General features: G+C 44.4%; 2 protein-coding genes across 2 annotated transcripts in view; both read left to right on the top strand.

Moving 5' to 3' along the window:
- Positions 1-1088: 1088 nt before the first annotated feature.
- Positions 1089-9687, top strand: EEF1AKMT2 (EEF1A lysine methyltransferase 2). Its single transcript, XM_009087107.4, has 6 exons — positions 1089-1181; positions 2040-2105; positions 2632-2746; positions 5938-6045; positions 6878-7094; positions 7840-9687. Exons 1-6 carry the CDS (start codon positions 1126-1128, stop codon positions 7965-7967), a joined length of 690 nt encoding a protein of 229 aa, XP_009085355.1. The 5' UTR covers positions 1089-1125; the 3' UTR covers positions 7968-9687.
- A 931-nt stretch (positions 9688-10618) lies between these two features.
- The window catches only part of FAM53B (family with sequence similarity 53 member B), a 51545-nt gene continuing 49534 nt past the window's right edge, over positions 10619-12629 (top strand). The window contains exon 1 of the mRNA XM_030241111.2: positions 10619-10795. The gene's annotated coding sequence lies outside the window, so the exon portion shown is untranslated. The remainder of the gene's footprint in view (positions 10796-12629) is intronic.

Below are 12629 nucleotides of genomic sequence, written 5' to 3'. Positions count from 1 at the left end.
CAAGCTGTCACCCAGCCCAGAGCTGAGTGACACGTCCAGGGGTTCCTTGGACACCTCCAGGGGTGGAGACTCCTCACTCTTTCCAACCTTTAACAACTTCTTTTACGGAGACATTCTTCCTGATGTCCACCCTGAGCCTCCCCTGGCCCAGCCTGAGGCCATTCCCTCTCTCCTGTCCCTGTTCCCTGGAGCAGAGCCCGACCCTCCCAGCTGTCCCCTCCTGGCAGGAGCTGTGCAGAGCCACAAGGTCCCCCCTGAGCCTCCTCTGCTCCAGGCTGAGCCCCTTTTCCAGCTCCCTCAGCCCCTCTTGGGGCTCCAGACCCTTCCCAGCTCCAGCCCCTCAATGTCTGTCTCATCGTGACAAACACTGATGTGCTGGATCTTGTCCAGAGGAGGCCACAAAGGTGATGAGGGAGATGGAGCCCCGCTAGGACAGGCTGGAGAGCTGGGAGTGCTGACCTGGAGAAGGCTCCAGGGAGATCTCAGAGCCCCTGGCAGGGCCTGAAGGGGCTCCAGGAGAGCTGGAGAGGGACTGAGGACAAGGATGGAGGGACAGACACAGGGAATGGCTCCTACTGCCAGAGGGCAGGGCTGGGTGGGATATTGGGAAGAAACACCGCTGTTCACACACGCGGGGCTGTACAGGAGGCAACTGTGCAGCAGTGCTGTTTATCACTCTCATTTTCTTATTAAAACACCTTGCAATAAACCTTGTCACAGCAATAACGTCTGTGGCATTTTGCAACGAATAAATATCGAAAAGAACATAAATATTGCACTGATTTTCATGGAATCACGGTGCGGTTTGAACTGGAAGGGACCTTCAGTGCCATTTAATTACAAGCATGAGCAGCGACACCTTGCACAGACCGGGTGGCTCCGCGCCCCATCCAACCCGGCCTTGGACACTGCCAGACGGGATTTTCGGTGCCCGCAGGGACTGGGAAACATTAGAAATCACGCCAGGTTCTGGAGCGGGCCGGTTTTAAATGCTTTAAAACATGACAAACCACTCAGGTCCCTGCGCGCCCCTCACGGCCGGATCACCGAGCCCGGCTCCTCCCGCCCGGGAGCGGCCGCGGCCGCTCCGCCCGCAGCGCTCGCTGGTTCCGGGGCGGGCCGGGCATGGCGCTGGCCGGGGACGAGCCCTTCAGCCCCTCGGTGCTGGGCACCAGGGAGCAGTGAGTGCCGGGGCACGGGCGGGCACCGCGGGTGCCCCACCGGGGCGGGCACGGGTGGGACGGGGCTCGGAGCCACCCGCGCTGGGGAAGGCGGCCCTGCCCACGGCGCGGGGAGGGGAAATGGAAGGTCTTTAAGGTGCCCCTCTAGTCACAAACCGGTCTCTGGTTTATGTGTTGTTTATTTGTTTAGAGGATCTGTGATTCTGTAGAGTGGCACTGCTACACAGAGAATAGAGTGCTCTCAGCCTTTCATGGAATCATGGAATGGTTTGGGTTGGAAGCGACCTTAAATTCCATCCAGTGCCACCCCCTGCCATGGCAGGGACACCTTTCACTGTCCCAGGGTGCTCCAAGCTCCATCCAGCCTGGCCTTGGACACTGCCAGGGATCCAGGGACAGCCACAGCTGCTGTGGGCGCCTGTGCCAGGGCCTGCCCACCCTCCCAGGGAACAGTTCCTTCCCAAATATCCCATCTACATCTACCCACTTCCAGCTTAAAGCCATTCCCTGTGTCCTGTCCCTCCATCCTTTATCCCAAGTCACTGTCCAGCTCTCTTGGAGATCCTTTAGGTCCTGGAAGGGGCTCTGAGGTCTCCCTGGAGCTTTTTCTCCAGGTGAATCCACCCATCACTCTCCAGCCTGGCTTCAGCCTTTGGAGCATCTCCAGGCATTACCCAAGCTCTCTCCCCCATGTGCATGCTCTTCTTATGCTAAGGACCAATGCCTCACCACACTCACAGTCAATTTCTTCCAAATATCTAACTTAAATATTTCAATTTTTCTTCCCATCCCTCTTTAATCTAAATATTTCCCCGTATTAATTATGATATCCTCTCCTTTCTTCCCTCCCAACTCCAGCTGGGATGCTGCCTATGAAAGAGAACTGCAAACTTTCCAAGACATTGGAGATATCGGGGAAATCTGGTAAACAAAATAACTTCTGCAGAGTGTTTCTCTCATTTCTTTACCATAAAGACATTGCAAAACCACAGACAGCAATTCAGCGAGTTGGTGACAAAATGATGGGGAGTTTTACCATTGAAACCAGCAGTTCCTCTCTGGCCCAATTTCACAGTGAGGATTGCTCAGCTGCACTTGGACAAGTGTCATTACACAGAAATTGAGCTGGTAATTGAGCTGTATGTTACTGGCAAATGTGCTTTTTATCCCTGAGCTCAGGTTTAACTACACAAGTTGCCCTTGCTGCTTCCTTTTTTAATATATGGATGTTTTCACCTGCCAGAGTTGGTGTTTCAGTGAATTTAAAGGCTGCAGGATTAATTTTCATCTGAACAACGCAAACATGAAATATGAGCTATGGCAGCTTTTATTGAGTAACAGCAAAAAGGGCTTTGCAAAAGCTGGAGAGAGTGAGTGATGAAATAAACTTGCTGTACCTTTTGCACATTTTTTTTTCTGGTTTAATTACCTGAGCCCTTGTTTTTTCCAGGTTTGGAGAAGAAAGCATGGTACGCATAATCAGGTGGCTGGAAAAGTACAAGGTCCCCCTTGACAGCTCTGTGCTTGACATTGGGACTGGGAACGGTGTTTTACTGGTTGAATTGGTTGGTATTTTGCAAAGTTTGTGTATTTTTAATACAGAATCAGAGAAGTTTAAATACATTCTCACAAGTGGCAGTGGTAGTCCTGGGGAGCTGTAACTTGGGTGAAGCACCAAAAGTGTCAATACTTCAGGCTTCAAAATTTGAAGTATTTCTCTAAATCAATCAGTCTGAGCATCCCTTGTTTTAACTTTACCTTCCCGTTTCCCCACATTTAAAACTGCATTTCTTCCCACTGTTGTTTAAACTCCCCCAGATGAGGAAATTAAGTTGATTAATTCACAAAGTACCCTCATGTACAAAACCATGCTCTTTCTCTGCACTCAGTTCTGAAAATAATACTCATTATTGATGTAAACAAGTGGGTAAACCCAAGGGACTTTATGTAAATAACTTAAAAAGTTATTTTAAGAAGAAGTTATTTTAACTTAAATTATTTTAAGAAGTTATTTTAACTTCTTCAAAAGAAGTTAACACTTCTTTTGAAGAAGCGTCTATTTCTGTCAGAGTGGGAAATCTGATCAGGTGTGTTCTGAAGCGTTCTGATGTTTTTGTTGTGCACAAGATGTTAATGAATTCCAGTATTTTTTTCCTGGTTTTGATTGTTTTTTTTTTTTTTGGTGTTATACTGCAGGGGAGTTGGTAAAAAAAGGGGCTGTCACATTGTCACAGCTTCTGTTGTTTTGTATTCCCCTATGGCTCCATTAATTCCTGTGGAATTGGAAGGACTGAAAGTCAAAGTTTGGTTTGAAGTGCAATTTTTATTTAACATGGACTTTGATTTTAGAAGATTTTAAAGCCTTTATGGAGACTGGCTGCTACACCACAGCACAGGACAATTTATGTCACCAAAAGCAGAAATTGCTCATCTCACCAAGAGAAATTAGCCTGATAATGATGATTGTTGAGAGCAGTGGTAGCTCTATCATGGTTGAAGTACCCAACAGAAAAATCTTATTTGTAAGACTTCCATTTTATACTGACTCCACTTGCAAATGGGAACTGATTTTTCATCCTATAATGGGAAAATGACAACCTGATAGCTTTTAAAAACTATTAACTCCTGTGAGAGCACCCTCCTCCCTTACATTAAGCACCTCACAGTACTGTGGTTTCTTTCATAGGAAATTGTCAGTCCAGTTCCCTCTTGAAAAGTGGCTTCAAAAATTACCTTGTTTATTTTTGCTGAGTAATTCAGCATCTCACTTGCTTACTTGATGTAAAATGAGTTTTTTGTGTGTAGGCTGCAAGGCTTGGAAATCAAGTTGGAATTCTTTTGGCAGCCACCACAGGACTGTTCTGCCATTGGAGTTGGACTCCATCGTGGGATAGAAATGGCAATACTGGGAAAAACTCAGTCACAGAGGGCATTAGTAGCAGCTCTCTGCAAGGGATCTACTTGAGGGTACATAAGTATCACATAAGTGGCACCCCTTGTTTTCATTATCCCTGTGAACTTCAGGGATCTGGAAGCTTGGATTCCTGACATAATTCTTTTGCCTTCCAAAAATTCCAGCTCTTCTGAGGAAACCTTGCTGCCACAGAAAGCTCTGGCCTCCTCTTATTTTTTATAAGTAATGTGGGAGCCACCACTATTGAAGACTGAATAATCTCTGGCATGGAGAGTGTTCACCAAGTGGGGGTGTCAGCCCTAAACACGGGGCAGAGCTGATCTTGTTCCAAACTCCTTCTGCTCTTCAATGTTCTGCTCCAAGCAGCAGCAGCAGCAGCAGAGTGCTGTAAAATCACCTCCAGGGCAGCAGGCCAGCTGCAGGGTGCAGCGTGGTCACGTTTGGCACAAGTGAGGGATCCCTTCCTGTCACAGTCAGGCCCTACAGGTTCTGCAGCATTTAATGTTGTTTATCTCTAAACCTTCCTTCTCTGCCCCCGAGACTAGAGGAGTGAATGGGAACTCCCTGAAGTGACTCAAGCCTTTCCTTTGCAAACAGAGGAGCTGTTGTGGGAACCACTCCTCCACCCCCAAACCTTCAGCACAGGCATCTGAGGAAGCCTGCTTTGCTCCGGGGAGGAACGTGGGCAGGAGCCTGAGCAATAAATGTTCTCCATCCCATGCAAACAACAGTGGCTTTGTGTTCAGCTGCAATTAGCCCTCAGTTCAGAACAGCTGGTTAGCACCGAGCTCAGGCCTGAGGGGGTGCTGCAAGGAGGAAGGACAGTTGTGGAAACTCCTCATCTTTTTCCTGGCAATCGGGGTGTCAGCCTTTGGAGCAAGCAGACAGGCAGCTGGTTGCTTAACAGCACTCCATGTGTTTTTCCAAACCCCAGCCTCCTCCCTGTCTCTGCTCTGACAGCCTGCAGCTGGCCAGAGGATCAGAGCTCTTCCATAAGGTTTGGATCTTGCCAGACACGTGGGATATCCTGAGTTTGTACCTTCTACCCCGAGCTGGTCCCTTCAGCCTCCACCTCAGAGCAAAGATGTGTGTCCCTGCTCCCCTCCCATGTGCCCAGCTCCAGCTGATGCCAGGAGCCCACCTGCTTTGCCAAAGGACTGCTGGGATCTCACTGAGTTCCCTAAACTGAGTTATCCTTATCTCCAACAAACTTAGATTAACAAAATCTCTGTGTGCTATTATATGTGGTGCATAACCTGCCTGAAAATTGCTGATACAGACACCTGGCAGCATGCAAATAGTTGTATTCAAATAGACATTAGCATGAATAATTAGAAAAATGTAAGATTTTGCAGTGGATTTCTGTCCTAGTGCAATGTATTACATCTTTTGGCTCTTAAAATTTGTGTTATAAACTAAATAATTGCTCAGTCTTCCATGGTATATGTCAGAGAGGTTTTTTTTTCCTTTATTTTGCAGCATCTGTCACATGTCATCACTGAAAATTCTTGGTTTCTAAGTTACTTTTGGTGCAGATAAGAGAGCCTGCTCCCCTCCAGGGTGTTACTTTTCCCAGTTGTGCTCAGTTTTCCACTTGACATAAACCAGCTTTCAGTCACCAGCCATTTTGGTGAGGTTTTTTGGGCAGAATAAAGTTATTTCAGCTCATTCAGCAATAGAGCTCTTGTAATGGTAACAATTATAAAAATGACTAAAAGGTGAGTAGTGGATTTTTTCCTGTTATTAAGAGGAGGAGAGATGAGGTGGATTATAGGTAGGGAATGTTCTGGCTGGAAAAAACAATTGCTAGCACTCTGACCAAGATTCTCTGCTTCTGTCTAGGCAAAGTCTGGCTACATGAATCTCACAGGGATTGATTATTCACCTTCTGCAATACAGCTTTCAGAAAAAGTAAGAGAGAAAGAAGGGATGTCTAACATTAAATTAAAGGTAAGTCTTGAGAGAAAGGTAATTGAGGAAATAGAAAGCAATTGAGCCCAAGATTAAATGAGCTAATTGATATTCAGATGTACTCAGTGTACTAAATGAATGATGTATTTTGAGATTCATTTGTGAGAGAACTCTACCCAAATAAATCTGTTTGTGGGAAGGTTTTTGGTCTTTATTTGTATTTTGTTTGTAATAGTCATTAAGGCTAACAAGAGTTTCCCTACTTGGAGCAGGGTAGTGGTTTACCAAGTGGCAAATTCTGTATTTTAGCTGCAACATTCTGAATTTCAGACTTGAGGTAGAGGAAGAAATCCTTAAGTGATAGAATGCCTACCATTAGCTGAACAGCAGGAAGGTTGAGAGGCCTTGCTGGAGCAAGGGTGGGAGCAGATGACCACCAAAGGCCCCTTCCAGCCTCAGCCATGCTGGGATTCTGTGGCTGCCTGTCATTCTGAGCTCTCTGCTGTGCTGTTCTACCCTCCTGCTCCCTACCTGTGTGATGTCTCTGTTCCTGTGTGTCAGCTGTAAAATCTCTTTGTGGCAGGCTCTGTCTGTTCTCCTGCATTTGTGTAGTGTCTGGCACATGGCAGGGATCAAAGTACAAATAGTGATTTAAAGAATGAGCTTCAAGTGTGTTAGTTTGAGCTTTAGATTACAGCAAATAGATCATCACACAATGTGTGCAGAAGAAAGAAGCTGCCATGGCACTGTGAGTTACCCCTCCCTGAGCACACCCATTGTCAGGATTGAAGCTTTGTATCCTAAAGTCTTGCTTTGCATTAAAGATTCAGGAGTAGAAGATTGTTCTCACAGCTGCAGGCTTCTGGTTTAGGTAGAAGACTTCTTGGCACCCTCAGCTGAGCTGTCAGGCTTTGACATTTGCATTGACAAGGGGACTTTTGATGCCATCAGCCTCAACCCCAGCGACGCGGCGGGGAAGCGGAAGCTGTACGTGGCATCCCTGGGCAGGGTGCTGAAACCAGAGGGCTTCTTCCTCATCACCTCTTGCAACTGGACCAAGGAGGAGCTGCTGAACGAGTTCAGAGAAGGTAGGCAGCTGAGCAGAGCCCTCTGCCAACGTGGGGTTGCTGAAGAAAGGGATGAGGGAATTTTAATGTGTATGTTAGCATATTGACTTTCCCAGATCAGGATTAGAGGAGGTGGAGCGATTAGTAAATGCTCCAGCCTGTCTTCCCTCTGTTTTCCTCGGAAATTACTACTCCTGTGTTTGCCTGTGCCAAGGGAGGACAGGTTTTCTGAAGCTTTGGAGGCTGGGAATTTCAGTCTAATTACCCTGGGAAAGTATGTGTGGCTGGCTGATACTTTTTGGGTCCTTGATTACTAGACCCGGTTCACTCTTTGATTGCTCCGAAATTGGGGTAACATTGTTACCCATGTTTAGGGGAACTGTGAGTCTGTGACCTTTTCTATCACTTTTGATCCACTTAGGGTTTTTTTTTACATGCCAGTCAGCTCCTGAATCTCATGCCTGAGGCTTGAAACTCAGTGTGGATCTGAAACAACCATCCCTTCTGGGGAACCGAAATTACTGGCAAGTTCTCATCTTTTCTGCCATTAATTTGTGCAAGTCAGCCAGCTAGGATTTTTATTATCCATGGAAGAGTTTCAGCTGTATGAAGCAGTGGTGCAGTGTAACAATACAGTCCTATAAACTCACAGATTAACTGACTTGCAAGTTTTCCAGACGAATAAAGAATGGTTTGCAAAGGGTTATCCAAGAGGCGAATAAAACAACTTCCTTCTAATAAAAGCATTTCAATTTCTGTCTGGCAGGATTTGAAATTCTGGAGGAGCTGCCAACACCCAAGTTTTGCTTTGGAGGAAGAATTGGAAACAGTGTAACAGCATTGGTTTTCCAAAGGAAAAAAGTGAGGCCATCCATCTTGGACAAATTAGATTAGATGAGAAAAGTCTGAACTTTAAACCTGACAGAAAACCTCAGACACGTGTGTAAATAAATGCTTTTGGAGTGCACAGTAAAATACTATGTATGGAGCTCTAAGGGACCATAAAACATTGCTCTAGAAACATTTCAGCTTTGCATAATTTGCCCATAAATTGTGTCCTTGCTACAACCTCACTTGTTTTAGGGAAGCTGCAAGTTTGCAAGAGAAAGGAAAATCAGATGTGCTAAATACAGAGACCAATATAACTGAATGGTATTTGTGTTTGAAACATAAAGATTATCTGATATTTTATTTCTGTGCTGTTAAGCAGTGGCCTATAGAGCAAAGGAATCCTACAAAGCAAAAATCCCATTTCTCTGTTGTGCAGTGGAATAGGGAACAAGGTTTTGCAATATAAGTGCTGGATCCTTAATGAACACGAGGGTAGCTGTTAGGGAGGGAAATGAATTCAAAATCCACAGCACTTTCAGAAAAGGACCAGTTGGTACTTTAAATTCAGATTTTGTGACGTTCTCAGACTTAGCATAATTGTGTCTCCTCTGAAGTAGCTGAGCTCTTTTGCCACAGAGGGAGTTTTTTAAGTCTCTCTTTTCTGAGTGTGTTCATGCCTGGTCAGTTCCTTTCCTTGATCTCATGAATACATAAAGGTGTGATGTTGCAGCCTCTGGTGTGTGACATATGCCTCCTTCATTATTAACCTGCTATATGGGAATGTCTTTAGAGCCACAATGACAAGAAGTTTTCCAGTGAATTTCTCAGGGTGGAATTTAACTGCACAAATCCAAAAGAATGCAAAGCCTAACTATCCATTCCTTGTTCTTTTTTTTTTTTATATGTATTTTTTAAACTTCTCTGTGCAATCCTTTTGCTCAATTTCGTTGCCTTCATTTCTTCCGTTTTGTAATCTCAGAATATTGCTGTTGCTTGAAAGGCAGGAAAATGAGATTTCTTCATGCCTCGACAAACACATTTGCAGGTGACAATAAACTTGTTCTTTCAAACATCAAGGAGGCCCTCTTAAGCAATCAGGTTTTGTTTCACAGGCAAGGTCATGTTTGCTTATCAGGAATTGCTTCTCCTACTTTCCATGCTTCTCCTCATTCCCAGGGCTCAAGAGATCTTTAAGGGTCAATAAATACTTCCAGTCCTTTCCCAGGATAGGAATCAAGGCATTCTTTTGCACAGTGGTGAGTCCTCCCTCTGTGATCCATCTGTTGATGTTTTCAAGATAGGAATCTTACTGCTGCATCTTTTTTGCAAAATGAAATATATCCAATTGGGAAAATGGTTTATCAGCAGTGCTGAAAAAATTCAGTCACAGAATGATTCTTTGTTTATTTGGTCAGACTTGGGTTCTAACCTGAGTGCCAAAAGCAAAGCCTTGTTACCATTTGGGTAACTGTTGTAGTCCTGTGTTCTGCCCCTGCCCAGCAGCCAGCTGGAATGCTAGGAAATGTAACTGGGAATGCAAACAGAGAATTTTTTTTAGCATAGTAGCACAAAGGATTCAAAGTACACTACTGATAACAGCCTCAGTTAAAAGCCTGTGACATTTTTGGCATCAGGTAGAGTTAATACAAGGAAATTTTAATTTTCAAGGACTCTGGCAGGATGTGTTTTGGGCATCTGTTTTATTCCCATCTGTAATTTTTGCTAATGAAGGCATGATGTGTATTTAATCATGGGATGAAAATAAAATCAGGACTGTCATGGATTTTCTTTTAATCAATTAGTTGGAATTTAACCATAGATTCCCACTCCACAAGATATGGAAGGGGCAGGGCAAGGATTGTTTTCTTCTCTTCACAGAATTGACTATTATTAGTTTTTGTTCTCTGGGTATTATTTTTATATAACTTGTAAAGCTAAAAAATAAGCTTCTTAAAATTGCCTGAAAATAAGGATTTCTGCATCTGATCTGTAGTTTGCATATTCCTTCAGTCCCAAGCACTTCCAGGTGTCACTGGAGAGCAGGAAAATGCTTGTAAAACATGTTTTAGGAGCTTTATTTTAAGGCAACAGTAACCAAAGGCTTACTATTTAAAATCTGCTCTGTTGGAAACCTGGCATTTTCCAGATAATGGAGTCTAGGAAGCTGCTCAAATACTGACTTAGGCTCTGGGGTATTTTTGGCTACGAGGATTTGGAAATGACTTGTCCAAGACTGTCCTTGATTTGGGGCAGTTCATGTTGGTGTGGTCTCTAAATGTTGATTTCATTTCAGTGAAAAAAAACTTGGAAAAAGAGGCAGAGGAATAAGCAGTGATTAAGGAGGAGCAAGTCTTTGTGGGAAGCTGGGGGAGTGCTCCATGATGGTTCCTGAAGGCTGGAGTCTTCATGACTGTCCAGCTGTGTGACTCTTGGTTCCAGCTGCAACCCCAAACTAAATGCAGGAGAATAAATGCAGCATCTGAAACACGTTTCACTCCTATTGTTTTGCCATCTGAAAACTCTGTTTGTGATTTCACTGTCAAATATGAGGTTTGTGGGTAGTAAAATGAACATCTTCCATGGATCCCAGAGGTGGCTGAGCCCACAGGCTGTTCCTGCAGGACTGAGTTTAGGCTGGATGATGCTGCAGAGCTGGCAAACCTTCCTGGAGTGGTTTTGCATAGAACGTGGGCAGAACAGAAAGGGTTTGTGTTCCCTGGTTCATTGACAGCATGCTGAAGAATGAAATTCTCTCAGGACTGACCTTTTATTCCTGGCAGATTTAGGATGGGTTTTACTGCCTGAGCCCAAGCAAAGCACCTCCACCAACATCTGTGCCTGGTACAGCTCAAACCTGGCTCCTGATGCCTCCTATTGCCAAGAAAACTGTGGTAAGAGATTCTCTTTTGAGGCATTTACTGGGAGAGGCCATTGAATTCATTGCAGGGTTTGTGCTACTGAAGGAGCTTGGAGCATTTTACATTGGAATTTTATGGGGCTTATCACAGAGCTGAACTGTCAGGATGAAATATCTGAGAGAGGTGAACAAGCGATATTAATGAAATAATTATTGATTTGAGATGTCTGTTCTAGGAAAGTTTCTACACATGGGACTCTGCTAGAGTGTCAGGTAAATGGGTTCTCAAGACAGAAAGCCTTTGCCCTTTCAGCATCACAGTACCTTCTTTAAATAAGTACTCCTATAATCATTTTTATAGGGATTAAAAAGTGAGAAATACCAGACATGAAAATCACGGCACAACTGAATGAACACTGAAAATTCAGAGGGAAGGATAATGTTTCCTTGCTCTTGACTTCCCTTTTGGTGACCAGCTTGTTATCTGCAAGAGAGGCATGTTCATTTGATGGCCCTTAAGGAGCAGGAATAGTTCAAGAATCCCAGAATGATTTGGGTTGGAATGGACTTTAAAAACCATCTCATTCCAGCCCCCTACCATGGGCAGGGACACCTTCCACTAAACCAAGTTACTCCAAGCCCTCCCCAGCCTGCTCTGCAGTGCTCTCCATAAGCTGTTTTTCTAAAGGCTGGTTTTTCTTTTTTGAAGGCTTAGGAGATATGAAATGAATATTCTGTTCTTGAAACTCAGTATAATTTTGTGGTGTAACACGAAGAATTTCTGGGAGCTACAACTGTTTTTTTAAGAGCTGTTGGGTTACATCAGAAACACCAACAAAATTATGGCAGCTGTTTTTCCAGACAAGCCCAGCAGTGATGCAGCATGTGATTACAGGCTCTCTGTCCCATCAGGAGAATATTCCTGCAAATCATTATTGAGAGCATCATTGCAAAGCATTACTGAGGCTGAAATAGCTGTTTGCATTATGGGCTCACCTTCTTGAATTCAAACCCACTGTTGCAACACCATTTCTGAAATCTGGGAAGAGCCAGCTGCCTTGATTGTATAATAGGATTTGAGGTGTTTAACACCTATAACAAAGGAGATTCAGGGTTGTGGGGGTTTGTCTGTTTGTTTGTTTGTTTGTTTACTTTGTATATTTCCAACCAATGTTAAAAAGGAGCTTTCAGATATTTGGGGTTTTAAGCCTGCAGTTGCTGTTTACAGCAAAGCTCATTATACCTGGGTGAGGAAGTGCATGTCCCACCACACAGATCTCAGGTGTGATTCTCTGGAGAGCAAACAATGTTCTCTCATACAATTTCTATCAAGATTATTTCACTTCTGCACTGGCTATGAAATCTGTGAGCCCAAAGAGTCAAATGAATGGGCAAATGAGAGGATGAACTGAAATCCCTCACTTAGAACCACTGGGTTTGTTCCCAGGAGTGCAGGGTGAGGCCAGGTGTGCAGGGCACAGCACACAGATACCTGCAAAGCTGCACAGCTGAGCTGACACAGCCTCTTTGGAGTTATTTTTATGTAAGGACGAGTTCTTTAATAGCTTTTCTGGTGCATTAGGCACAGCATGCTTCTCTTCATCGCTGACAGTGGCTTCCATGTATTTCTGCATTCCAGGAATGCACTGGCAGCACTGTAGCCATTGTGAGGAAAATCTGCCTGTGCATATACTCTGCTGTGTCTGTTCTGCTGTGAGCCAGGGTGCCTCATATGAGACTGCCAAATTTTGTGTAATTTCATACCAGACAAAATCTTTAAGCGTGGTATTTAGCAAAATACAGCAAAATTTTCAGTGTTTTGGCACTAGGATTGCTTCCCTGATCTTAGCATGCCGAGAGGTGCAGAA

Source organism: Serinus canaria, chromosome 6 (genome assembly GCF_022539315.1).
Source record: "Serinus canaria isolate serCan28SL12 chromosome 6, serCan2020, whole genome shotgun sequence".
Classification (NCBI taxonomy): domain Eukaryota; kingdom Metazoa; phylum Chordata; class Aves; order Passeriformes; family Fringillidae; genus Serinus; species Serinus canaria.
The sequence above is the reverse complement of the archived record's forward strand: the minus strand, read 5'-3'. Positions and strand labels throughout refer to the sequence as shown.

Coding starts and splice junctions, on each gene's coding strand:
- EEF1AKMT2 (XM_009087107.4), top strand. CDS start 1,126: ATGGCGCTGGCCGGGGACGAGCCCTTCAGCCCCTCGGTGCTGGGCACC. Junction 2,106..2,631: donor GGAGATATCGGGGAAATCTG/GTAAACAAAATA, acceptor TGTTTTTTCCAG/GTTTGGAGAAGAAAGCATGG. Junction 2,747..5,937: donor GTGTTTTACTGGTTGAATTG/GTTGGTATTTTG, acceptor GCTTCTGTCTAG/GCAAAGTCTGGCTACATGAA.